The sequence below is a fragment of the Nuphar pumila genome, chromosome 15, assembly GCF_984573655.1.
Source record: "Nuphar pumila chromosome 15, dmNupPumi1.hap1.1, whole genome shotgun sequence".
Lineage (NCBI taxonomy): Eukaryota > Viridiplantae > Streptophyta > Magnoliopsida > Nymphaeales > Nymphaeaceae > Nuphar > Nuphar pumila.
The window spans coordinates 24,672,039-24,699,977 of record NC_143263.1 but is presented as its reverse complement, the minus strand read 5'-3'; the positions used below and the strand labels follow the sequence as shown (position 1 = coordinate 24,699,977).

Sequence of the window (27,939 nt, the reverse complement as noted above, 5' to 3'; positions counted from 1 at the left end):
CTGTATTCAAACGGTTTACCAAGGAACTGATGGGAGCAATCAAATATAAAATTCTTGGAAATAAATTAGATAATAAAAAAAAACGATTCAAAATTGAGTGGGCAATTAAACCCTTGCAAAAACATTTTCCTTTACAAAAAATAGGTGCATATACTTAAGATGATTCTGCTGTCAGCAATTCTTCAGTTTCATCAGCTCCAACTTCATTCCTAAACAAGAGTTTGAGATAAGGCATGACCTTTGGGAGGACAGGGAGGTCTGCTATGTTCACACTCATCATGTCAAAGCCAATGCACGTTGTATTCATGTGTGTGTCATCAAACACCGGAATTTTAGGGTATCGCTGGCTAAAATGTGTAAGGATTACTCTGTACGCTCCTGCAGAGGCACCCACCTCTACCGCTTCTTTCGTTGTGGTGTGGTTTCTAGCAATGGCTTCTTCAAGCAGGTTGTCTTCAAAAGTGGCCTGAAAGACCAATAATAATCAAATACATTATTGCATTTTGTATTCAAGCATGACAAACTGCAAAGAAGCCATAACATCAATCAACCATAAGAGGGTGGTCATAAGAAACTTGGCATAGTAACTACCTATTGCATGAACATGATCTTACCTCATGTATCAACACTGTTGCACCACGAGACGCATCTATAAGTGCTTGGCATGGCCTTGTATCACCAGAATAAACAAGCTTCCAACCAGGTATGACCTTGCCTGTAGAATTAACCCTCCTTGCAGCTTCCAAGACTAGGCCAAATGCTTGAGGGCAGTGGACAACAGGCACACTGATCAGTGCTTCTAAGCCTGAATCATTCAATATGTTCCTCAGTTTCTCTACACCAGCAACATCAACTACACCATCTCCCTGGAAGCCTGATTTCTTCCAATAGCTTTGCATCCTACCCTTTGCAAACAAAGTAGATTCCAACTTTTGAGGTGCATTCCCACCACCAGTCATTTCTAAGTTTCCTGAACCAGTGGAGCCATTCCCATCAACATCATTGCCTTGTTGCGTGGTACTTTGAGCATTTACTGGTTCAAGGTCAAGGGACTGTTCACAAACATCTTTTGAAATTTCCAGTGTCTGCCTGCAATCTAGGAAATGCATATTAAGATCCTCAAGCCTAGAGTAAGAATCCAGAAACCTCTTCAGCTGTCTTGGTCCAATAACAAGCAGCGGCTCATGCGGCTCATCCCTTAACAATTGGGAACGGAGAGCTAGAATCCTTGCTAGCCCTGTGTGGTGATCTGCGTGGATATGGGAAATCCAGATACACTTTAAACTTTTCACAGCAGCATCAGCACCCTTCATGCCAAATCTGAAATATCAGTTAAAAATAAGTCATTACTAGTTGAAATATCCACTATGGTACGTGACCAACCCAGCAGAAAGCTACTATAAATTTACCTTCTTTTCAACTGTCCTAAAGTACCTTCACCACAATCTAGAAGTAAAGTCCCCCCTGCAAAAAGATTGATATAGATAGAACTAACATTCCGGTACTTGGATGGCTGTGATGAACCAGTGCCCAAAAGGACAATCTCCATGTCCTCTCTTGATACATTCTCTAGACAAGCTGGAACATAAGAGTTGTCTTCATGACACCTGGCTTCATTTCCTTTTCGGAATTGAATCTCCTTTTTAGATGTTTTACTGCTTACACCATCAGTCATAACTGTGTCTACTTTCATCCATGGCTCTTCCACAGGGAATTGATTGTTTAGAACGGAATCATTCTTTGTTTCTTCCAGGCCCTCCCAGAACTTCCTAACTTCCTTTGAAGCATCTTCAATTTCAGGAATTTCTGAGAGAAGCTCATCGATGACATCTGAAGATTTAGTTAAGGGTGGGATCCCAGATTTGTCCAACCCAAGATTTGCATAAGGACGCAAATGAAACTGCAGAAAATACAATAAATTCAGCTTCTTAACAACCTTGAGTCAGAAAAGAACAAAACGCCAAGCACCAGAACTTTCTAAAGAGTTGAGGCATTTAAACTCCACAAATGCAAGGTTCCAAAGACTTCATTTCATGACGATGAGATATTAAGTCTAACTTTCTAATACTTCCTCAAGAACTTCTGCTTCAGTTGCTGCATTCTATCATACTCCTGGACATGGACAAGACCAGCGAGGGAGATCTTAAATATTTAACAAGTTTTAGTAGGTATATTGAATGGTCACAACTTGAATAGAAAAGTCTAGGATGTCATCACTGTTAAGATGGATGTATTCTTTTGTGTGTGTGTGTGTATATATATATATATATATAGTCAACCTAAGTTGACCAAGTCAACTTAGGTTGACTTGTATAGCTGTTGGAACCTCTCCAACGGCTAGAAGAGTTTTCCCCTTCTCTCTCTTCTCTCCTCTCTTCTTTATAAGTATGGGGGTGTGTGCATGTGTAGGGGTTGAGAGAGTGATCGGTAGTTTTAGGATTATGTGTGTGATTTGAGTGTATTGCGGTGAGGATTCTTTGTAATTTTTTTATTATTATTTGAATTTCAAACTTAATGAAATCATTTGTTTTTAAATCTTGTGTTCTATGGGTATTTCTATTATAAATGTGTTAAACAATATTGTATTTTTGGTCCATGAGACGCATTCCGGAGTGCATTGGAATCCATGTCATTTTGTGACATGATATCAGAGCGAGGCATTGAGGTCTTGGAAAGGATTTGTATTAAATTAATGGAATGTGTTCAAGGATTTCACATTATGGTACGTATCTTTGGCTTCTTGATTTTCATATATATGGTAAGTATTTTTTTTAAAAGGAGTTATGTTAAACATAAATATTTTTGAAGTATGTAGAAATTGTTGTGTTTTGATATATGAAATATATATATTTTAGATTATGAATATGTGAAGTGAAAAACTATATTTTGCAAAAATATATAAGCTCTTGCACACTTATTTCATAGAATAAATTTATGTTTTTTTTTATATTGTGTACATTATTGTGTGTATCCCTTTTGTGAGATTTGTGAGTGTGTTCTTTGGAGAACACTTTTATTATCCACTCAAGTTAAAGTTGGACTTTGGGTTCGTGATTGAAGACTCTTTTGAATCGCTTTTTAAAATATTATGTGTTTTGCAAAATACTAAAATTCATATTTTAACGTATGTATGAACTATCTTTGAAATTTTTAATATATTGTGATGTGAACATGAACTTTTATTGTGATCTATTTCTAATAAAGTCTTTCTATCACCATTTGAATATGTTATTTCTTTTGAGCGATATTGCTCTATTAAGTAAGATTATTTTCAAATGACGTATCGGATTAAGAACTTCTTTAGGTATATCCCTTAAGAAGTCTTTATTGAATTGCATAAGCATGACTTGTTATCATATAATAAATGTGTTCATCTTAGTGGTTTCTCTCTTGAGTATTGATATTTTGTGTCATGCTTATTGGAGAGAGTTACATTATCAGAAAAATTCCTTGTTTGATGTGACCATATATATGTAGATCTTTATGGCTCTTTGGGAGTTTTGTTTACCAATAACATCTATATTGTTTTTATGTTTCTTGTTCTTCTTTGTGAGGATTGGGTATAGCCCTTAGTTGGCTCTTTATATCTCGCCCACTAGTGGCTTTGTATTTGTGTGGTTGTGCACTAGTGCACTCAAGATTTTGTAGCTCTTTGGGAATCTCCATATGATTGTCTTCAATTGCCTCGTAGTAGACTTATGATGTAGCTCTAACTTCTTAAAATCATGTGTTCTTGTCTCTTTACTAAGATTTATTGATCTTTTGTATGTGATGTGCTTAGTGCACTTGTTTCTTGATTGGTGGATTTATGATCTCTGGAAGGATTCTCAAAATTCATAATTCCATCTCTATATAAATTGCTTATATTGGGCATGTCTTATTATTTAAGTTTGTAAAAATTGTCATAAGACATCATTGAATATAATTGCATCAATTGACATATTGTTGTGAATATGATTGCACTAATTCTTATGCTAAGATTTCATCTCCTTTATTGGATTTTGATTTGAAACTGTCTTTTTAAATCGGTTCTTTTTTTTATGAACTCATCTATTTAAAAATTAATTTTCGTGAGTATGTATTGCCTTTTTATGGCATTTGGATTGCCCATCACTAAATTTTATATAATGCATCATCTTTTGGCCTTGCTATTATTGGGTCAAGGGTTAGCCATGGAGGTGAGTTGTGTATGCAGCTCATGTCATCTTATCAATCGAGATTCTCAAGTTTATAGGTGACGTGTTGTTATTTGCCTTGGGTCAGATTGATGGTATGTTTGTTTAGCCTATAAGTGGCATTGAGATTACACTCTTTTTCTAGTGGCTGATACACTTTTTTTTAGTGTCATTATTTTTAGACAATAGATGTTTATTCCAGAGTTACCGGAAACGCCAATAGGCTCGGGGAAGCGCACTTCCATGAAATGCTCTTTGGAAGCACGAAACTTGGCACTTTCGAAACGCATGGGAAAGCGCTTAGTTTGATTGAGAAGTGTGATCCCCTTTAATTGGAAGTGTGTTTCCCTTTAATGGAAAACGTAATGGGAAGCATGTTTCACATTAAAGAGAAACACGCTTCCTACTAAAGGGGAACACGCTTTCCATTAAAGAGAAATGTGCTTTCCATTAAAGGGAAACATGCTTCCCATTAAAGGAAAGTTTGCTTCCCATTAAAGGAGTGAGTTACATTGTTAAAAACCTTTTTAAAGTTGGTGGACAGTTTTACCCTTTTTTTAAGATTTTATTACCAAAAAAATTATTTTGTTAATGAGGGCAAAATGAGCATTTTTGAAAAAATCGTAAATAAACAAAAACCCAAATCGTTAGGGTTTCTTGTTTCATATTTTTGGAACTCTCCCTCTCTCTCAAGTTCTCGACCACCGGCAGTGTTTCACCGATCTTCAACGACCACCACCGACCTTCGGCGTCCTTCACCAACCTCGGTGTCCCCCACCGACCTCCGACGATGGGTATCTTCAAGTACGTACACCCACCCCTTTTCCTTTCTCTCTGTTTCTCTCTCTGATTCTCCTCTCGCTCTTTTTATCTCTACATCGCTTCTCTCACTCTCTCTGTCTCTCACTAGCGCTCTCTCCTGCTCACTCTTATTGCCCTTTCTATCTTTGTTTCTCTCTTGCTCTCTCTCTCTTCCATCTCTTTGTCTCACTCTCTCTATCTCTTCTCTCACTCTCATTCACTCTCTCTCTCTCTCTCTCTCTATATATATATATATATATATATATATATGTGTGTGTGTGTGTGTGTGTGTGTGTGTGTGTGCACTTTGAATATCTTGAGCTTTGCAGTAACCATCAATCAGGCAACTGTAGGTCATGAGGTTTGGTAGAGGGCCTCTTTTCAGCATACAGTTGAACATTTGTAATGCCTCATCCATCCTCTCGTCTTTACAAAATACATCAATGAAAATGGTTAAAGTAACAATGCTAGGTTCCCCCCTTTGGCGTTCATTTCTTTATACAGCTTTAAGGCTTCACCTATTCTCTTTGCGCAGCAGTAGCCTGTTAAAATACATGTATTTACATATATATATAAAATACCCGATAGGGGTATTTTTGTCATTTTACATAGTTGTTTCTAGAAACAACTATTTTATTAAATAGGATCTTTTTATTTTTCCATTTTTTACACATGCAGTGGGGGTCCCACCATAGAGTCGTTGGAACCCCCAACGGTCATAAATATGACCATTGGGGGCTCCCAAATGGATTTTTTCCATTTTTTCCTCATTTCTTTGTGTATAAATAAGGGTCACTCCCCCTTGTATTGGTTAAGTCTTAGAGCTCCTCTTTAATAAATCCATTTATTGTTTTTATTATGTTGCCTTTTAAAGGCTTGTTGTATTGTCCAATAGTGGACTTCTCTCTTATCTCTCTCTCTCTCTCTTCTATTTGTCCATTATAGGACATTGTGAATGCATTAAGCATTCTTTGTATTTTCGCATACTTTATTACACGGTATCATAGCCATACGATTGTATTGGTGCAATGGAATTTAAGATTGACCTATCCATTAAACTGAATGGCAAAACTACATGATGTGGGCATCCGCAATGGAGAATAATCTCAAAGAAAAGAAACTTCGGGGCTATGTAATGGGTTCGATTCCGGAATCTCAACTAAAGCTCGTCAAGATCGAAGAAGGTCAAGAAGAGGCTCTTGAGGGAGATGTTTGCCTCAAAGCCATTGAAAAACACAAAAAAAGGTGGAGGATTGGGAGAGCAATCATGCAAAAATTCTTGCATAGTTTATGAATAATGTTGAACTCAAGGTATGTGTTAATATAGCTAAATTTCGTAGAGTCAATGAGACTTGGTTCTTTATGAAGGGTATGTATACAAAAAAAAAACCTTGTAAGAGTCTATTTTTTGCAAGAAAAGGTAAGAACCACTAAGCAAGGAGATTTGAGCATTCAAGACTATTATAGTGCTCTAAATCCTCTATGGGATGAGTTAGCTCTTTTGGAACCTAAGTGGATGGCTATGGAGGATGTAAAACTTAGGCAAAAGCAAATGGAACAAGGAAGATTGTTCTAATTTTTATTTAGGCTTCGTCCCGAATTTGAACAAGTTAGATTCTCACTTCTACATAGATCCACTCTTCCTCCTTTGGAAGATGTCATTGACGAAATTACTCAAGAAGAAACTCGACTTGACATGAGTAAGAAAGTAGATGAAGTCCTAGCCGTGTCTAAACCCAGCAACAATGTTAAAACCTATGTCACACGGACTCGGCTAGGGAGGCGCTGCACCCGAGTCGACACGCCCCGACACGGGTGCGGCTTCTGACTCGGTCAACGCCGAGTCGGACTCGGTCAACGAGTCGAGGCCGAGTCCGTCCTTTTTTGGACTCGGTCAATGTTGACTGAGTCCAAAAATTGTCCATTTTTAGGGTAAAAAACAAAAAAATGATCTTTTTATATAAATTTTTTAAAAAAATATATATATATATAGCATGAGTCTCAAACATAAGCCCAAGAAGAAAAAAAATCCGGGGGGCGTTGCCCCCCTGGACCGCCAACCGCGCAGCGGGACCCGCGTCGGGGGGAGCCCCCGGACCCCTCTTTCTGCAAAGGCAAAAGTACAATTTGCAAAGTTTATAAAACACTCATGCTGGTGCCAAACTTTAGAGGACAATATCCACATATATGCACACAGGATATATATATATATAGCTGAGTCCCTGTGTCCAAAATTTTTAAAATTGAGCCGCACCCGCACCCGCACCCATGTGACATAGGTTAAATCATACAAACCACCACACTTTGTAAAGCAAGGTAACTATAATGGAGGTAGAAAAATGATTGTTTGTCATCAATGTTATGAGTTGGGACATATTAAACCCGCTTGCCCCAAATTAAGTGAAACTTTCAAGCCTAAGGTTGCTTTCGTCGAATAATCAATCACCAAAAAGGAAGATGAAGGCAAGAACGAAAATCTTAAAGAAACTCTTAGATAAATATCCATGGCTCTTCAACACATACTCAAAGCTACCTCTTCTACATCGGGTGTCGTCATTGCTTTCACATCACCACCCAGTACGTATTCTTGGATCTTAGATTCTGAGACATCTTTCCATATGACTCCTCATGAAAATGCTTTAATCGATATATGCATCAATTCAAAAATATCTTGTGTTTTTACGGCCGATGGAACTTTTCTAAAAATAAAAGGTATAGGAACACTAGATCCTAAAAATTCTCAAAACTTTTTTGTTCCAAAAGTAAGAGTGGTTCCAAAATTAAACCTAAATCTTTTTTCGGTTTCCCAAATTGTCGACCATGAATGTGAAATATTTTTCTCATCTAATGGATGCTTTGTGCAAGATCTCCAGTCCAAGAAGCGGACCATAGGAAGGGAGACCTCTACTATATGGATCATTTGACTCTTCCTACAAACTTTTTGTGTACTTATGTCCAAGATAAAAGTATTGAAACTTGGCATAAAAAACTTTGACATCCAAGTTACTCAAAAATGTATTTTTTTTCTTTTGAAAACAAATTTTGTAAAAAAAAATATATAAATTATAAAATTTGCATTTTTGAAAAAATGAAGTCTATTCCATTTCCAACTAGAACATTTATTTCAACAAGACCTTTTGAATTGGTACACTCGGATGTTTGGGGTTCATCTCCGGTTATATCTAAAGGTGGTTATTCGTACTACGTAACATTCATCGATGACTTTACTAGATATGTATGGATTTATTTCCTTAATCTTAAATTGAAAGTGTTTTTCTTCTTTAAAGAATTTTGCATGAAAATTCAAAATCAATTTCAAAGTAGCATATCTATTCTTAGATCCAATTCGGGTGGAAAATACCTATCCAATGACTTTCAAAACTATTTGAAGCAAAATGAAATATGTCATCAAAGATCATGTCCTAGAACTCTACAACAAAACAGGTTAGCGGAAAGAAAGCATGGGCATATTATAGAAACCGCTAGAACATTACTTATTTCTAAAAATATTCCTAAGAATTTTTGGGCCAAAGTCGTTTTAACTTTCACCTATTTAATAAATTGTATGCCATCATCAAATTTAAAGAATATTTCTCCTTATGAAAAACTTTTTAACATCACACGTGATTTCAATCGTCTCCGTATTTTTTTTTCAAATGCTTTATTCTTTTGCATAAAAGAGATAAGTTGTCTCCAAAAGCAATTGAATGTGTTTTTCTTGGACATGGTGAAAATAAAAAAGAATATAGATGCTTTGATTACAAAAATAATAAACTTTATATTTTAAAAGTTGTGACCTTAAAAGATGAAAATGGTTTTGAAAATCTTGATAAGAAAGATAAAATTGACTATATGTTTCTATATTACCTTTCCCCGACAAAAGATATGTATGATAATTCTTTGAATCACTTTGAGATAATGGATGATACACATCATGAAGTATCTAATATTGAAACATCACCATGTAGTGATGACATCATTGATAAAAATCTCCAAGTTTATACCCGGTGTAAACAAAGTAAACCTATTAGTGCTTTAGAAATTTTTTGTCAAAATAATGAATCTATAGAAGAAATCTATCTTAGGCGATCTACTAGAGAATTCATTCCACCAAATAGGTTTTTATCATATGAATCACTTACATCTAATTATAGGGCTTGTCTAATAACTTTACACTCATATCATGAGCCCGCACATTATAACCAAGCAAAAAAATATACCACATTGGATTGAAGCCATGAAAATTGAACTATATGCTCTCAAGAAAGCTAACACTTGGAAAATAGTTAAACTTCCTTCAAACAAAAAACCTATTGGATGCCGATGGGTTTTTAAAGTTAAGACTAAAAGTGATGATTCTCTAGAACGATATAAAGCAAGATTAGTAGCTAAAGAATATTCACAAGAATACAGTATTGACTATGAGGAAGCCTTTGTGCCTGTAGCTAGAATGACTAGTATTAGAACCTTAATAGTTGTAGCATCAACTAAAAAATGACCTATATATCAATTAGATATTAAAAATGTTTTTCTTAATAGAAAACTAAATGAAGAAATCTATATGGATCCTCTGCAGGGAATTAACATTGGAAATGGTCAAACTCTTAAACTTTTAAAAGCATTATATGGTCTTAAGCAAACTCCCAAGGCTTGGTATGATAGATTTACTGACGTCATGATTAATTTGGGTTTTCGTTCATGTTATACTGACAATGCTCTCTTTGTGAAAAATGCAGGAAATAGTATTATTGTCCTTTTACTTTATGTCGATAATATGATTATTCTAGGAAATGATCAAGTTGGTATTTATAATATTAAAAATATGTTAAAAGATAGCTTTGATATGTCTGACTTAGGATTCTTAAGATATTTCTTAGGAATTGAAGTTGCATATTCTCCCTAAGAGTATATACTTTTGCAAATGAAGCTTGTTGCAAATATATGTACTAAATCTGAAATTTCAGATGACAAGAAGGTGGAGACTCCTGAAGTGATCAATGCTAAATTAAGATTGGAGGATGGGGTTCTTCTAAAAGATCCCACACCCTACAGACAACTCATTGGTTCTCTTACTTATTTGTTCATTACCAGACCAGATATTACGCATGTCATTCACTCTGCTAGCCAGTTTCAGCATGCTCCTACAACTATGCATATGAGTGTTGTACTACAGATTGTCAAATACATCAAAAATATCATCACTAAAGGGTTATTTCTATCATCATCATCCTCATTAAATTTACTTGCTTATACTGATGTTAATTGGGGAAGTAATCCTAATGATAGAATTTCAACTACTGGTTTTTGTGTCTTTTTAGGAGATTCTTTAATTGCCTGGAGATGCAAGAAGCAACCGAAAGTTTTGATGTCCTCTACTGAAGCTGAATATAAGGCTATGACAACTACCACAATGAAACTTGTTTGGATTCGAAATCTTCTCAAAGATATGGGTGTAGACATCTCTGGTCCTTCAAAGTTGTATTGCGACAACAAAAGTGCAATTTATATTGCCAGCAATCAGACCTTCTATGAGCGCACTAAGCATATAGAGATGGACTACCACTATGTACGAGATAAATATCTGAGAGGAACAGTTACCCTACCATATGTCACATCAGAGTATCAGTTGGCAGATTTTTTCACTAAAGCTCTTCCTGCTCCCCATTTCATTTTTCTTTTTAGCAAACTTTCGGTTATCTCCTTGTAAAGTTTGAGGGAGGGTTATTAAAATACATGTATATATATATAATACCCAATAAGGGTATTTTTGTCATTTTACATAGCTGTTTCTAGAAACAAATATTTTATTAAATAGGATCTTTTTATTTTATTTGTTTTAATTTCATTTTTTACACATGCATTGGGGGTCCCACATAGAGTCGTTGGGACCTCCAACGGTCATAAATATGACCATTGGGATCTCCCAACGACACTATGGGGAGCCCCCAATGGCTCCTCTTTTTCCCCATTTCTTTTTGTATAAATAGGGGTCACTCCCCCTTTTATTGGTTAAGCCTTAGAGCTCCTCTCTAATAAATCCATTTGTTGTTTTTATTGTGTTGTCTTTTAAAGGCTTGTTGTATTGTCCCATAGTGGACTTCTCTCTTATCTCTCTATTGTATTTGTCCATTGTAGGACATTGTGAATGCATTAAGCATTCTTTATATTTTCGCATACTTCATTACATAGCCATTGATCTATGATTTGCAATTTGTTGTGCTGGTAATGTTGCAATTATGCCAATGACGGGTCAGAATCAGCCAAGAGGAGTATTTTTGGAAATGGACTAGCATTATGTAAAGATTGGGTATAGACCTGAAGATAGATCACACATGATTTCCTTTAGAAGTTGTAGAGTTTGTCCTTAATAATGAATCAGTTCTGATAAATCATTATACACATGATGGAAGACAAACAAATAAATTCCCTACAAACGATTTCCTATCTTGTTTTCCTCCGACACACTACTGCCTATCATTTTTTTTTTCTAATGCAATATTGAAATTTACTTCCACCAAAGATTATCCTTATCTCATGGTTGCTGCAGATCACATGATTTTTTTGAGCAGCAAATCTGGCAAAAATCTGTAATATGTTATCTAGAAGTTTGAAATATCTATCATCTAAGTGGTGGTATACATGTATATGTTGTTTGTTACTGCTCCAAGGGATTGCAACACTTCCCAACCTGGAATTGCACCTGATGATAGTTGTCAGGCAAAGAATCCCGAGGACGTGCCTATAAGAAAAAATACCATATGTGCTTAGATCTAACTCAGTTCATATGTAGAATTGAGGTGCCTCTTCTGCAGTTCATTTCCTGTTGGAGGTTCTCATGATTCTAAAATTGAAGTTTTGTACAAGAACACACACCAGAAAAAGAAGTAAAAGCTTCACTTTAAGTTGTTTTAAAGTATTAGATGAAAAGGCTAGCTGGAAGAATCTTATTTCAAGAACTGGTTGAGTCCTTACATCATACTATGAAGAATGTTATTTTCAAGTAACTTTTTGCAAAAGCATATGATAGAATCGACTGGATATTTCTTGATGACACATTGCATTTTTTTTGTTTTAGTAATTAGTGGATTCTGAGAGTAATGATTTGTGTTCGCTCCCCATTCTTTGTTGTTAGTAATGGTTGCTTTAGACTAATGCATATACTTTTATGTTGCAGGTATATTTGTTTGTTCTTTGATTCACAAATGACTATTACAAACTACGATCTCGACAATTGTGGTGATGAGGATGATTTTTTTTGTAATTTGAAGCATAAATCTTCTAGTGTTGTTGGGAATGAGAATGTTAGTAAGGGTAAGGGGTTTGATTGTCCATATCAGTTTAAGAAAGGAAAATAAAATTGTTTTGCCGAACAAGAATATAACTTAGATGAGTACTACGATGAAGATGGCCTAGAACCACTTAGCATGCATACAACAGTGTCATGGCACCATGTATTGAAATAAAATAAGAGTGGGCAAGGAAAGCAAGGTGAAACTTAGGTTTTTATATGCAGGCACTGCAAAAATATTTATCATAGGTTATAGATTCGAGTTTTTGCACATCTAATGGGAGTTCTAAAGAGACAAAGTGTTGGGATAGACTTTTGTCTTAAAGTTGCAAAAAATGAATAATTGGCAAGAAAAATTAAGAGACAAGTTCGACGAGTGAAAGTTTCATCAAGCGCATTTGAGTTGAAAAGATCAAGAATTGATAAACCAAAACCTAGTAGTATGACTATATTTTCTTTTGCCTCTAGTGAAAGCCGAAACACAATTGATATTCGTGATACCTTTAAAAAGGTATAAAGAGACGATGTAGATCATAAAATTATTAGGTTTGTGCAAATGACATACCTTTCAATGTGTTTCGATCACCATATTAGGAAGACAAGATATAAAGTGTCTGGATATAAGCCTCCATCATATGAAAAAACTATAACAATGTTGCTTGACAGTGCGAAAGAGTATATTTACAAGGAGTTAAGTGAATTTCGAAAAAAGTTTGAGGAGTTTGGAGTTTTCATTGTCTTAGATGGTTAGACAAATATAAAGAACAAACACATGATAAATATACATGCATCAAATTATTTTAGGTCAATGTTCTTATATGCGAGCAATTTTTCTGATGTGCAGCAGTCGACTGTAAATATTGTCGAGTTTTTTAAAAATAAATTTAAAATTATGAGGCCTTCTAATGTAGCGCAAATGATTACAGATAATACAACAAATTGCAAGTTAGCTGGTGAAGAATTGAACATTGTGTTGTGCACACCCTTAATTTGATTTTCAAAGATTTGGCACATGAGTTTTACTGGTTGGGAGAGACATATTTGCAAGGTAAAGAAATTGTAAAATATATCACCAATCATTCAAAAGCATTAGCGATATTTAGAAGTAATGAAAATTTTGAACTAATAAAGATTGCAAAAACAAGGTTTGCTTAACATTATACTACTTTGAAACGCTTGCTTGATGTTGTGAAAGTATCTCCAACAAGATACTAATATCAAGACCTTAATATTCTTGATATTGAACCCACCACGAAAGCACAATAAGAACACTTTAGAACACTTGTGCACAAAAAGCACAACCCACAAATAACTCACAAATGCACAAAGGCATAAAATAATGGAATCAATTTATTGAGAACTTGGGCTTTGACTCAAAGCCATGAAGAAATACAAAGGGGAGAACCCCTATTTATAACATCACTAAAGGGGGCCTTGGAGGGGCTCCACCCATAGTCGTTGGAGCCCCTCCAACGGTCACAAATGTGACCGTTGGAGAGGGCCCAACGACTATGTTGGTGGGCCCCCCAAGGTACCTTTTAGGTACAAATCCAAAAAAGAAATAAAAAGAACAAAAAGAAAAATAAAAATAAAAGAAACATAATTACAGTCACATCCGAAAAGTGAATGTGCGCAAAAATAGGGAAAAGACTAAACTACCCTTATGACAAAATAAATAGAAATATATATTTTATATATATATATTTGAGTAGATACATATACATATATATTAATATATGTATATGTATTACCATATATATATAAAATATATATATTACATAATATGATTAATGTACATAATTTAACACCCCCCCTCAAACTTAGGGCAGGATGACCGAGAGTTTGCTAAGAAGGAAGTTGAAGCGCGGAGCACACAAGGCTTTAGTGAAGAAGTCTGCCAACTGATACTCGGACATGACATATGGAAGGTCAATGATTCCTTGGAGATACGCCTCCCGAACATAGTGACAGTCCATCTCGATATGTTTAGTCCGCTCATGAAAAGTGTGATTTTTAGCAATATAAATCGCACTTTTGTTGTCACAGCAAAGCTTGGTAGACCCTTCAATTTTGATTCCCATATCTTCCAGCAACTGATGAATCCAAACAATTTCCATGGTAGTAGTTGCCATGGCACGATATTCAGCTTCAGTTGATGATAGAGATACCTTTTGCTGCTTCTTGCATCTCCATGAGATCAATGAGTCTCCTAAGAAAACACAAAAACCAGTGGTGGAGTGACGGTTATTTGGGCCACCTCCCCAATCAGAGTCAGTATAAGCAATTAATTTTAACTCAGAACAGGAAGACAAAAAAACTCCCTTATTAATAGTGTGCTTTAGGTATCTCACGACACGCAAGATAGCACCCATGTGAACAGAAATTGGTGCATGCTGAAATTGGCTTGCCGTATGCACCGCATGTGAGATATCGGGTCTGGTGATACTTAGATACATCAACGAGCCTACTAGTTGCCTGTAGGGAGTAGGATCGGAGAGAGGAACACCATCATCAATCTTCATTTTTGCTCCTACTATAGCAGGAGTTTCACAAACTTTATCATCTGTAATACCTGACCTGTCAATAATCTCAGATGCAAGCTTAGTTTGAGACAAAAAGTACCCTCTATGAGAGTATGCAACCTCAATACCCAGAAAATAAGTTAAGAAACCCAAATCAGACATTTCAAACTTATCCTTTAATATGGACTTTATGCTTTTAATCCCTTTAGAATCACTCCCAGTAATAAGCATGTCATCCACATATAGCAACAGAATAACAATCCCTGCATTAGACTTTCTAACAAACAAAGCAGTATCAGTAAAGCATGATGAAAAACCATTATCTAACATTACAGAGTTAAACCTATCATACCAAGCTTTGGGAGCTTGTTTTAAACCATACAGTGCTTTCCGAAGACGAAGCACTTTCCCTTTAGGATACTCCATTCCAGGAGGAACATCCATATATACTTCTTCGTTTAGATCTCCGTTTAAAAACGCATTCTTAACATCCATCTGATAGATGTTCCATTTGTTTATTGAAGCAACAGTTATAAGACATCGGACGGTGACCATCCGAGCAACGGGGGCAAAAGTCTCCTCATAATCAATCCCATATTTTTGACCATACCCTTTTGCAACTAAGCGGGCCTTATATCTCTCAAGAGACCCATCACACTTAGTTTTGACTTTAAACACCCATCTACACCCTATTGCTTTCTTATCATTAGGAAGGTCTTGAAACTCCCAGGTTCTTGCTTTCTTTAGGGCTTCAAGTTCATTGTTCATAGCAACTATCCATTCTGGGTATTTACGTGCTTCCTCAAAATCCCTAGGTTCTATGTACGAGTGAATGGCGCTTAGACAGGCTCTATATTTTGGTGAAAAAGACTCATATGAGATGAACCTAGAAGGGGGTTTTCTTGATCTTTCGGTCCTACGAAGATTTCCTTCACTTGAAGGGGTAGACTCACTATCATATCTTTCGAGAGCACTTCTAAAAGTACTCCTATCTCTATGAGAGTAGGTTATAGGATCTCTATGTGGTTCTTCATTAATGGATTGATCAGTATGAGATTCAACATTTAGATTTGTTTCATCATCGCTAGTATCATCATCTTCAGTTAACAAATCAAACAGAAAAGAATAATCTATATTCTCATCATTAGTTTCAAGTTTTTCGAAACCACTAACATTTTCCAAGAAGCTTACATTTCTGGAAACATAAAGTTTATCACTCTTAACATCATAACAGCGAAAACCTTTATGAGTTTCAGAGTAACCAAGAAAGGCACAAGGAATGGCCTTAGGGGAGAGTTTGTCATTTTTATCAGTAAGGACAAAACATTTACATCCAAAAACCCTTAACCTGCTATAATCAGGTTCTTTTTCGTATAATTTTTCAAACGGGGAAATCTTGTTCAAGTTTTTAGATGGAAGTCTATTTATGAGATAGACAGAGGTAAGAGCAGCCTCCGCCCAGAGTTTTTTCGGTATATTTTGAGAAATGAGCAAGGTTCGTGTGGTTTCAATAATATGCCTATGTTTCCGTTCAGCCAACCCATTTTGTTGGGGGGTTTTGGGACAAGATTTTTGATGAAGAATTCCATAGTTTTCAAGATAGCTTTTAAATTCATTGGAAAGGTATTCGCCACCTGAATCAGTTCTAAAAATTTTCAAATTTCCATTGAATTGATTTAAAACCATCATATGAAATGTTTAGAAAGTTGAAAAAACTTCATATTTATGTTTAAGAAAATATATCCAACTAAACCTAGTGAAATCATCCACAAAGATAACATAGTACGAAAAACCTCCCTTGGATATCACCGGAGCTGGACCCCATACATCGGAGTGAACGATTTCAAAAGGTTTTGTTGTAAACATGGATCTTTGAGGAAAAGGAAGACTTCTCATTTTTCCAAGAATACATTCATTACAAACAAAATTTTCATTACAAAGATTCTTAACAAAAGGCAAATAAGAGATTTTAACAATGTTGGGATGACCCAATCTCTTATGCCATACATGAATATCTTTGTTTTGAGCAACATTACAAAATTGATTCTTGGGAATTTTAAGAAAATCAACATAGTAGAGGTCTCCTCTCCTAGAGCCTTCCCCAATCAATTTCCCGGACTGGCGATCCTGTATCCAACATTTATTAGAAGAGAACTTTATATCGCAACCATAGTCCGAGAGTTGAGAAACGGAAAGTAAATTTAAGTTTAGTTTTGGAATAAAACGAATTTTTTGGATAAAAAAATCTTGTTTTTCAAAATTACCCATTCCTTTAATTTCAAGAGGGGTTCCATCCGCGGTTGAGACAAAAGATGGAAGGCGATTTTCAGAATAATTAGAGAGAAAACAATGACTTGGAGTCATATGAAACGAAGCACCAGAATCAAGTAGCCAAGATGTCTTACCAAGAGAGGAAGAAGATGACATGGCGGCTCCAGAAGTGCCTCCTTTGAGAAGAGGTTGAAGAGCATCCATAATTTGATGAAGCGAAAGAGGTTCATTCGATGTTGAAGGCCGTTCCTCCGATTGGGATGCTAAAGCCGCGGCGAGGAATTTCTTCCATTTAGGACAATTTGGTTTGATATGTCCCGGTTCTTTACAAAAATGGCAAGTTAATTTGCTATAATCTCTCTTGCCATATCGATCATTTTGCCCTTGATTTTTGAAATGGGGCGGTTTGTAGGTCTTCAAATTATTACCGGGTCTTGACACGGCATTGACCACTTCATAGTCATTTTGAGAAGGTGTAGCAAGAATGCTTGGGTTATTTTTACTAATCCCCATACGTGTTTCCTCACCACTTAGCTTGGTGATGACATCTTCAATAGATGGGGAGGTAAAAGCCGATAGAAGGGAGGACCGAATTTGCTCAAATTCGGGTCTAAGACCATTTAAGAAGTTGAAGAAACGATCTTCCTCAAGTTGTTTGTGCCTTAACTCAATAGCTTCTCCACTCCATTTTGGTTCGAGCATGGCAAGCTCGTCCCAAATAGATGATAATTCGGCAAAATATTCCCGAATAGATAAATCATTTTGTTGAAGAGTCAAGGCTTTCTTTTGGAGGTAGTATTTGTGAGACAAGTTCCTTGACGTATACATTTTTTCAAGGTATAACCAAGCTTCGAAGGCCCTTTTAAATTTGATGATGTTGGCATTGATCTTGGTTTCAACGGACGAAAAAATCCAAGACAAAATTTTGAAGTTCTTCATTTCCCACTCATCATGCCTTTTGGAATATTCTTCTAAGGCCTTTTGTCTATCTTCTCCTTCAAGAATTTTGATTTCCCCTTTTTCTATAATAGAAAGCTTGGGTTCGGGTTCCGATATGGATCCTTGAACGTAACCCCAAAGACCTTTCCCTTTGATGTGGGCTTCCATGTTGCCGGCCCAAACATGGTAGTTTGAACCACTAAGTTTAAAACCAAGAGAGAAGTGGGAGTCTTTTTCACCCATTATGGAGAAGAGAAGATGAAAAATAAAGCGTACCTTAACGGATTTTCAACCTTTTCTTGACAAAAGTTGCTTCTAAAATATTGCCCGGAGCAAATGCTTTACTCAAAAACTTCACTAGCTTGAGGGCACGATTTTCGAGGTGCTTCACAAGAGGCGAAATACACGATCTTCTTTCTTCCAACGAGGCTCTGATACCATGTGAAAGTATCTCCAACAAGATACTAATATCAAGACCTTAATATTCTTGATATTGAACCCACCACGAAAGCACAATAAGAACACTTTAGAACACTTGTGCACAAAAAGCACAACCCACAAATAACTCACAAATGCACAAAGGCATAAAATAATGGAATCAATTTATTGAGAACTTGGGCTTTGACTCAAAGCCATGAAGAAATACAAAGGGGAGAACCCCTATTTATAACATCACTAAAGGGGGCCTTGGAGGGGCTCCACCCATAGTCGTTGGAGCCCCTCCAACGGTCACAAATGTGACCGTTGGAGAGGGCCCAACGACTATGTTGGTGGGCCCCCCAAGGTACCTTTTAGGTACAAATCCAAAAAAGAAATAAAAAGAACAAAAAGAAAAATAAAAATAAAAGAAACATAATTACAGTCACATCCGAAAAGTGAATGTGCGCAAAAATAGGGAAAAGACTAAACTACCCTTATGACAAAATAAATAGAAATATATATTTTATATATATATATTTGAGTAGATACATATACATATATATTAATATATGTATATGTATAACCATATATATATATAATATATATATTACATAATATGATTAATGTACATAATTTAACAGATGTGAGGGAGAGCTTGAGGCTGACAGTCGTATCAGATAGATGGAGTGAGTGGAAGCAATCATGCACTGATAAGACTATGAAAATGAGGATTATTACTACAAAAACAATCGTTCTTGATGAAGAATATTGGGATTCTTTTCGTTTAACATTAATGATCACAAAACCCATCTACAAGATGATCAAATTTTGCGATCAGGAAGGCCTTATAATTGGTGAAGTATTTCAAGGCATGATGGACAAGATGTTGGGGGAAATCAAAGACAATCTAAAATGATAACTAGATTTATATAAAAAGATTCATAGGATTGTCTCAAATAAATGAGATAGAATGAATGTGCCCCTTCATAGTATAGCCCACATGCTTACTGCAAAATATTATAAGTCAGAGTATCTCAAGATCCCTGCACCAAGAGGGGTCAAACGAGTTTCTCCTGATAAAAATTTTATTTTATCTATTTAATAAAGTTTAAATTTTAAACTTTAATGATTTAATTATTTTATTCTTTCATTTGCATTTTCTTGTTATAGCTAAACAATTTTTTTGCAGAAAAAAACAATAATATCTTAAATGATGCAATGCTCGCGCTTAAAGTCATATCTACTGGAAATTAAGAACTTTATACACTTTATAGGTCACAACTTGTGCCTTTTACATCAAAAAGTGAAAGATTTAGCTAGAATGCAGCAAGAATAGATACATTGAATCCTACAATGACGGTCTTTAATTGATAGCATTTTTATGATGGTGAAACACCCGAGCTGAGAGCATTAACCATTAAGGTTCTATCTTAACCTATTAGCACACCTTCTACAAAAAGAGTGTGGAGCACCTATAGCTACATTCATAATGTTAAAAAAAATAGGCTCAATAAAAATCACGTTGATACCTTGGTGTATACTCATTTGAATCTTTGATTGATTGGCAGGTATAATTAAAGTGTTTTGTACTTTTGTTTTGATATATTATAAAATATTTATCTATCATTGATTATTTGTTAGCATTCATATTTTGCATTCTTGTTATACAACAATCGCTAGAAAGAAGGACTTAGTATAAAATGGGATATCAATCTGACACTTCGTATTGTAGAAAAAATACGTTGAGATTAGAACACATGCGTTGGAGAGATTTGGATGATAGTGCACAATAATCAAGCACTATTTTCAAATCCAAAACCAAAGATGCATAGCCAAGAGCATTATTGCCTATGATAATTATACGTATAAATGAGGTTGAAGAGGATACAAATCAATCCAAGAAAGCTAGTAAAACTACTGCAGATATACAAGAGCGACCATTAGTTTCCTAAGGCCAGATTGATCGTTTCTTTAACAGGAGACCTAGGCAAGGTATGCGTTATGCATCTTATGTTTTTTATTTTTACTTTCTTCTATATATGTATTTTTTTAATTTTAGATTAAGGTTTTTGAATATTTTAATTTTTCAACATATTCAAGATGACAGATTATGGATTGTTGAAATAAAATGAATTATTGAATTCTTAATTATTCTTTTGATGATGTAGTTAGAGTAGTCCAACTTAGAAACTTTTATGTTGCTTTAGCGCTTTGAAAGTGACTTTTTTTGTGTTATAGACTTGTAATATTATATGTACTTTTGTTTTGAAGTTTGCATGATAAAGTGAAGTAGTGGATTATGTTAATTTTAAAGTTTATAACTTTATACTTTAATTAAACTTGGAAATTCTTGAAATTAAATTATGTTTTTACTTTTTAGTGCTTAAATGTGTAACTTGCTTTGTGCAATTAAAAATTTAACCATATCTCTATGTAATCTTTGAGTTTATTGATTTCTTATTTTCTATGTTGCATAGATCACAACATTAAATAACAAGTCATTTGATTATTTTTCCTGAAAAAGGTACGCTTCTTAATCAAATTAGTTTTCTTAGTGCATTATCTATTAAATGCTTGCATGCATTTGTTACATGGTTGCAATAGGAATGTGAATTATGATTTTTTTTTATGTATTATTTATTAAATGCTTGCAAGTTGCAACATGATGCATTTGTTAAATAGTTGCGACCGGAATATGAATTATGAATTTTTTATGTATTATTTATTAAATGCTTGCAACATGATGCCTTTTTAAAATGGTTGCAACATTAATATGAAATTATGAATTATGAATTTTACTTCATATATTATTTATTAAATGCTTGCAACAAATGTATTTGTTAAATGGTTGCACTTTGCATATATGATTCAATTTTTAGATACTCATGTTTTATTTTGTCAATGATAACACAAATCTTATATTTGGATAAATTAAAAAAATATAATTACATTTTCATTTCTCTTTTGATTCCTATTCACTTTCCTTTCGCTTCCCACTCGAATCCTAGGTCGCTTCCAATTTGTTTCCTAGGTCACTTCTAGTTTGCTTCCCTTTTCTCTTTTGAGACAATTCTCGGTTCTCTTTTAAGTCATCACGCGCTTTCCGCTTCCTAAAATTTTAGAAATGCCACACTTCTCGCTTCTGCTTCCCAAATCGCTTCTCGCTTCCTCGACTGACAACTCTGGTTTATTTATACTTTTTTTTTGTTTAGCCCATAAGTGGCATTGAGATTATATTCTTGTTCTAGTAGCTAATACACTTATTTTGAGTGTCATTGTATGTCGAAAAAAGATGATGTTTTCAATGTGGTGAGTTATGTGCACCAATTGGTTTAATCGTTGATATACTTGTTTTAAGTGTCATTTTATGTAGACAAGAGATGTCGGTTATTCACACTTTTTGTGTGTGTTTTAGCCCTTTAGTGGCATTTTGATTATGCGTTTGTTTTAGTCGTTGATATACTTAATTTTTTAATATTGGAGGTCGAGTGAGGTGATTGCTTGTGGTGGTCAAACTAGTGTTAAGATTTGCTAATATCATTCAGTGTGAGATTTTTAGATCTCTTTGTAATTTTTCTAAATTCATTTGCTCTTGTATAAGAAATGATTATTGAAATATTTTCATGTATTTTGCATTTAATATGTTTTAGTTGCATGATTTGTTCCATGATTGATTGTCTTGCATGTTTTGCATAAGTTTAATTAATGGTTTATAAGCATTTGTTAATGAAGGATATATTATTGTTACCTTGTGAGTTGTTTGTGCGTTTTCAATTGGTTCATAAGTGAGTATTGATATCTTATTATAACCTTTGTAGCATTTCTTTAAGATATTGTTGGTTTCATTAGTTAGCTTTCTAAGCATGTATTCTTGAAATATTTTTTATTATTATCGCTTAAAATTGGTCCATAAGTGACCTTTTTTAGTTGTATGACTAATATTGCTTCTAAAATAAAATTGATCTGTGTATTTGAATTTTCTTAAATATTTTATTGTGAATTATTTATTCATAATATTGATAATGTTGAAAATTCATGCTTGTTATGCAATAATATGCCTTTTGTGATAGATATATGTGTGCATGATTTTCTTGAATGCTTAAAGTGATAAATGACTATCATATTTGAAATTAATGATTTTTCAAAATTAATTCTTACTCTAAATGAATTTAAAAATTGTTAAATTGTTAAATTGACTTATCTTCTATATATTATATGTTTGTGTGCTTGGTCATCCTCTCTCCATAATATATATATATAGTAATTGATAGTGAAGATTCTTTATGTAATAGAGCAGATGATTGAGTACCCTTTAAAGAAGCACCAAATGGAAGAACTTGGTAAAGTCTATGAAGACATTTTATGTAATGGGTTTCTTTTGTAATTTTAAACTTACAGTGAGTTACCTTAAGTTTGAGGGAGGGTGTTAAGATGGATGTATTTTTTGTATATATATATATATATATATATATATATATATATATATATATATATATTAACATAATATAAATACATAAGTATTTATATGTATATATAAAATATATGTAGTTATGTAGTTATATATATTATATATATTGAGTCAACCAAGGTTGACCAAGTCAACTTAGGTTGACTTGTATAGAGTCTATAGACATTGGATCTAGCCGTTGAAACCTCTCCAATGGCTAGAAGGGTTATCCCCTTCTCTCTCTTCTCTCTTCTCTCTTCTCTCTTCTCTCTTCTCTCTTCTCTCTTTTCTCCTCTCCTCTTCTCTCTTCTCTATAAGTATAGGGGTGTGTGCATGTGTAGGGGTTGAGAGAGTGATGGGTAGTTTTAGGATTATGTGTGTGATTTGAGTGTATTGTAGTGATGATTCTTTGTAATTTTATTTCTTTTGTATTATTTGAATTTCATCTTTAATGAAACTGTTTATTTTTAAGTCTTGTGTTTTATGGGTATTTCTATTGTGAATGTGTGTTTAACTACATTTTATTCTTGGTCTATAGGACGCATTCTGGAATGCATTGGGATCCATGCCATTTCGTGACAATCAATCTAAGTCTATGGTGATTTGCTTTTAGCATACCACTAAAAGGACAAACTGGCATTTCATGCAGTGGTAAGATGGTTACTCGTCATACTGCACAGGAAACATGCTGCACACTCATGGGCATGCAATACATGTGGAAGTGGGTTGACGCTACTTTGACATTGCCACTGAACAGAGCGATATGAAAGCAAATTGACACCAAAATGTGTTGTCATATAATTATAGCAACAAATGTGACAAGAAATGTAAATAAGTTATCCATAAAAACAATTTGGAAATAAACAAATCATGCACACACTGCAAGGCAATGATCCACTTAGTAGTTCCCGCACATCCATTCAGGATTCAGCCGACTTACACAGGTAGCAAAGGCAGAAAGCAGAACTTTGGGGGAAAAAATATCCATACAATGGACACAGTAAAAGTAGAAGATTTGCATACCTTCAGAAGATTTTCTGCAGAAACACACTGACTATGCATCAGAGGAACCTCCTGAAGAGATGAAAGGGTGGGCCAATTAACAAACAATTCATAGTCAAAACATCTATTGACTCATATATCAAAGAAGAGAGATGCAGAGACATGCTCCACACATGGAATTATGATTCTTGATTGTTAAAAATCAGAAATAACAAACCTCACTTGAGGAAATAGAATCCATGGGACATTTGTCAAGGTTCCCCTGTGTCCAGAATCCAGTTGCAGGGAAGAGCTGTGGACACACATAATTCAGCCTCGATGCAATCCTTGCACTAGACTTGAGGATTGGGATTTCAATATTTTTTCTGCAAAACATGAGTTGTGAAGAACAAGAAACAGTATAGGTCAAAAACTAAGCCCTTTTCATTTGAATTCTAAATCACTTGCATACAGGTAAGATGTTATGCTTCTGATAAAAATCAACTAGAGCCAAACAATTACATTTCATGTCCGGCCATGATATGTTGTGCCCCACCAAATCTTGACATCCATTTCTTATAGGCCTCTGTCGTTGTAACAGAAGCAGGACCCAAGTGGATAACACAATTCACAGACTTAGAGTTACTTTCACTGGAGCTAATGGAATCCACGCAATACTCATTAAGAGATGAAACTGAAAACAATCCTTGCACGTGAGATGGTGTAGGACAGTCCACCAGAATAACGATCGGGCCTGGGATTGATGGACCAAGTACATCACTTGGGTGCACCTGCACAGTTAACTTGTTTGAGTGAAACCCATAAACCATTAAACAGAGATTATATGAATGAAACCAATTACTATCTATTTCACCTACCATTATGTTTTTACGATCAGACATGACAGAGTTTCCGAGCTGCAGTTCACGATATTTTGGCCCTGCTTTCAGCCCAAGGGCCACCGCTTTTGCTGGATTGAACTTTCCCTTGATCTCAGGTAACTCACACACATAAACCACAGCCATGTCACCAGGTTTTGGAGCCAAACCTGTCTTTTTAGGAAATCGAGATGGACTTAAAGGAGGATTCTTGGGAAAACCATCCAGGTTAAGTTCCGAGTCAGCACAGGTAACAGTTGACGTATTGCTAACTTGGTCTGCATTTTCATGGTCTCCAGACAAAGCTGGGTGCAAGAGAATTCCCGATATCTTGACAACTTCATCGTTCACGAGAACTATTGGATCTGTAAATGGGCTGGGAAGAGTGCCAGGTGCAGGTCCAAAACTATGAGTGTGCACCATAGCAGCATTAGGAATAAACATCCGCATTGCATCTATTAAATACTTGAGGTCAGAAGGACCCCACATATTGACCTTCAATATACAACAAAAACATATTAGAGGATCGTACAGGAACCACTAGCATCCTTAATTTTCCAACAAGCATGATGATGCAAGAAAATAACCGCAAGGAGTGGTGCAGTTTTCACAAGAAGTGAACATTCTCGGTACAGACAAGTATTTCGTGCAAAGTCACTTCTAGATACACATACAAGTGAACCTACATCGAGAACTACTCTGACCTATGTCATATGATCTAGAGCTTCACAAATTGTTCAATTGGGCTTGAAGTGTTTGCAAATTGGTTGGAAAAGAGAATCACTGAAGGTAACTTGAGCTAATTTCCAAGATTAGGCTTACTTACAGACATCCCATCATCACCAATGCTGGCCAATGTCAATAGAAGTCCTGCAGAACACGCAACAAAAATTCTAAGGTGAAGTCCCAAATCATGCGCTCAAATTATATATTTAAAAGAATCATCACATTGAGTTTTCCCCAGCATTCCAAATTATTACAAAGTAGAAGCTGTAATTCCATGGCCATGTCAGAGAAGCACTAACCTGGAAGACCACCTGCAGTTTCGGAGCAAACACGAGTCAGAAATATGTGATCAATCTGAATGACACCGCACCAGACATTCAGATAGCCTTAGAATTCACACTTGCAATCACAAGCAGAGACATATTTAAAGCTTTCCCTGTAGTGAAAACGTCAATAAAGACCTCACCTTAGACAACTTAGTCTTGTGCTCGGTGCAGAAACGTTGCAATCCCTAAGAGAGAAAAACAAAAAGAACCAACTAAGCAACAAAGGATTTCAAAGGGCAACCAAAATTCCTTCAAAAGCATAAACAAACAAACAGAGAGAGTCGATGCAATCTTTCAACTCACCAAAGAGTATCCATTTTCTAGCTAATATGATTTCATTAGAACAATTTTTAAGTCATACCAACTTCCTATCACTCTATAAAGGAGAAAAACACATGATGAGGTCATACGGTGACGATTTTAGCAATGTATACCAAATTGATACCATAATCACCGAAGAAAAATTGTTACTTTCTCATAAGAACCACCCAGAAATAGAAAGAATAAGATGAAGAAAATCACCTCCCCCGCATTGAAAATAAACCGTTGCTTATCGAAAAACAGTAAAACCGATGGCGACGTGTCCTGCGTATCCATTCCGGTCCCCAAAATCTGTCACAAGGAACCTAAATTCATGATACCCACTTGGAGAAAACACCTAATTCACAAATCCCAAGTGCACCCATCTCCTAAAAAAATACTCTTTAATCAGGGAAAAACACAAAGAAGAAGAGAGTAACCTGAACGTAACAGATGGTATTGACAGGATTCAGTTTCCTGGTTTTAAGTTGAAGAGTCTTCGGCTGGGCTTTCTCCATCCCTTCTGCCCTCCTCTTGTTGAAACCAATGGATTCCTTCTCTTTCTCTTTCTCTTCCATCTGTGGAGGTCTCTCTCTGGTCTTGGGATTTCTGAGAGTTGAGAGCCTTCTTCCGAGCTGGGTTTTATTGCCTAATGAAGAAGATGTTACGGTGAAGCGAAGCGGAGCAGGTCTCAGAGAGATTAGAGGGGTTTTGGGCTTAAGGATGACCAGGGAAGGCGTGGGGAAGAAGAATCTCAGGTTTGTGATTGAGGGCATCCTCGATATTTTTGAAATTTTAGAGAGAAGTAAAACGCCTCTCTCTCTCTCTCTCTCTCTCTCTCTCTCTTATGATTTGGTAGGGGTGAAAAGGATACACTGGCTCGATCCATATCAAATTTGGTGGAATATGGAAACCATTTGTATCCATGTATCAAATGGTTTAGACTTTACATATGGACGGCAGCGGCAGACAAAGTGTGCAATCATATTGCACCTGATATTTTTTCATTTAATATAGACGCCAAATGATTCATACAATACTAGTTATTTCGATTCAATCTACAAGTGGTGTTAGATGGTAATCTAACAAAATTATCACGAGCATTATATGTAGACTAAGGCACCGTTTGGATGATAGGGCCGAAACCTGCGTTTTGAAATAACCAGGTTTACCTAAAATCAGTTTTTTGGTAACATAAAAAAACTGACTTTTTAATTATTTGGCTGACCCGCGTGGCCAGCGGGGTGGTTGTGAGGGTGCTGAGATGAAAGCATCGGATCAAACCTCATTGCCTCATGGGTGTGTTTGTAGCTTTTATAGGTGAACCACATAATGGAGTGTGGTGTGGGCCCCACTTCGGATTTTTTCTTGCTTCTGCAAGGCTTCCTTATCATCAGAAAATTTATTTGGCTGACTTCCCAAGTTTTTAATTAAAAAAAAAAAAGAAAATAGTGGCTAGCTATTTTCTAGCCACGTAACAACCGGAAATTGGAAGGGCTAGCACCAACTGGCATTAGTTATGCCGACCGATACTACCCCAGCTACCAGCTGAAAAATGGCTGGAAGTCAAATAAAATAAAATAATCAAGAAAAAAATCCTGACCATTTTTTGGCCATTTTCGGTGGATAACTAGCCGAAAAATGGCCAACATGGTCATGATTTATTGTGCCCTATATTATATTTCAAGATACAAATTTTGGAATGAACTTTGCTGATTCCAAGAGTAGGCAAATATGAACGTCAGACCTGACTAGTTTCCACCTGTGACCCCTTAAACCCCTGTCAACCTAGACAAGTGAACCCTTGGACCACAGACTCCCAAGATACCCTACAGTTTTACAATGAAATTTGAGTGACATAGATA

General features: G+C 35.5%; 1 protein-coding gene across 1 annotated transcript; it reads right to left on the bottom strand.

Annotated features, from left to right (window-relative positions):
* Window positions 1-30: 30 nt before the first annotated feature.
* Window positions 31-26,883, bottom strand: LOC149814848 (tRNase Z TRZ3, mitochondrial-like). The gene is made up of 12 exons (XM_089989750.1): window positions 26,515-26,883; window positions 26,297-26,386; window positions 25,915-25,959; window positions 25,748-25,802; window positions 25,549-25,592; window positions 24,723-25,217; window positions 24,367-24,635; window positions 24,083-24,230; window positions 23,887-23,937; window positions 1,410-1,900; window positions 615-1,320; window positions 31-466 (listed from the first exon to the last, which is right to left on the bottom strand). The coding sequence occupies exons 1-12, from the start codon at window positions 26,848-26,850 to the stop codon at window positions 155-157; spliced, it is 3,042 nt and encodes a 1,013-aa protein (XP_089845876.1). The 5' UTR covers window positions 26,851-26,883; the 3' UTR covers window positions 31-154.
* Window positions 26,884-27,939: the final 1,056 nt, after the last annotated feature.

What these genes read in the sequence shown, in the direction of transcription:
- LOC149814848 (XM_089989750.1), bottom strand. Translation starts at nt 26,850, where the DNA reads ATGCCCTCAATCACAAACCTGAGATTCTTCTTCCCCACGCCTTCCCTG. An exon ending in AACTGCAGGTGGTCTTCCAG is followed by an intron (nt 25,593 to 25,747) that starts GTTAGTGCTTCT and finishes CGTGTTCTGCAG; the next exon opens with GACTTCTATTGACATTGGCC. An exon ending in CTGATCGTAAAAACATAATG is followed by an intron (nt 24,636 to 24,722) that starts GTAGGTGAAATA and finishes TTAACTGTGCAG; the next exon opens with GTGCACCCAAGTGATGTACT.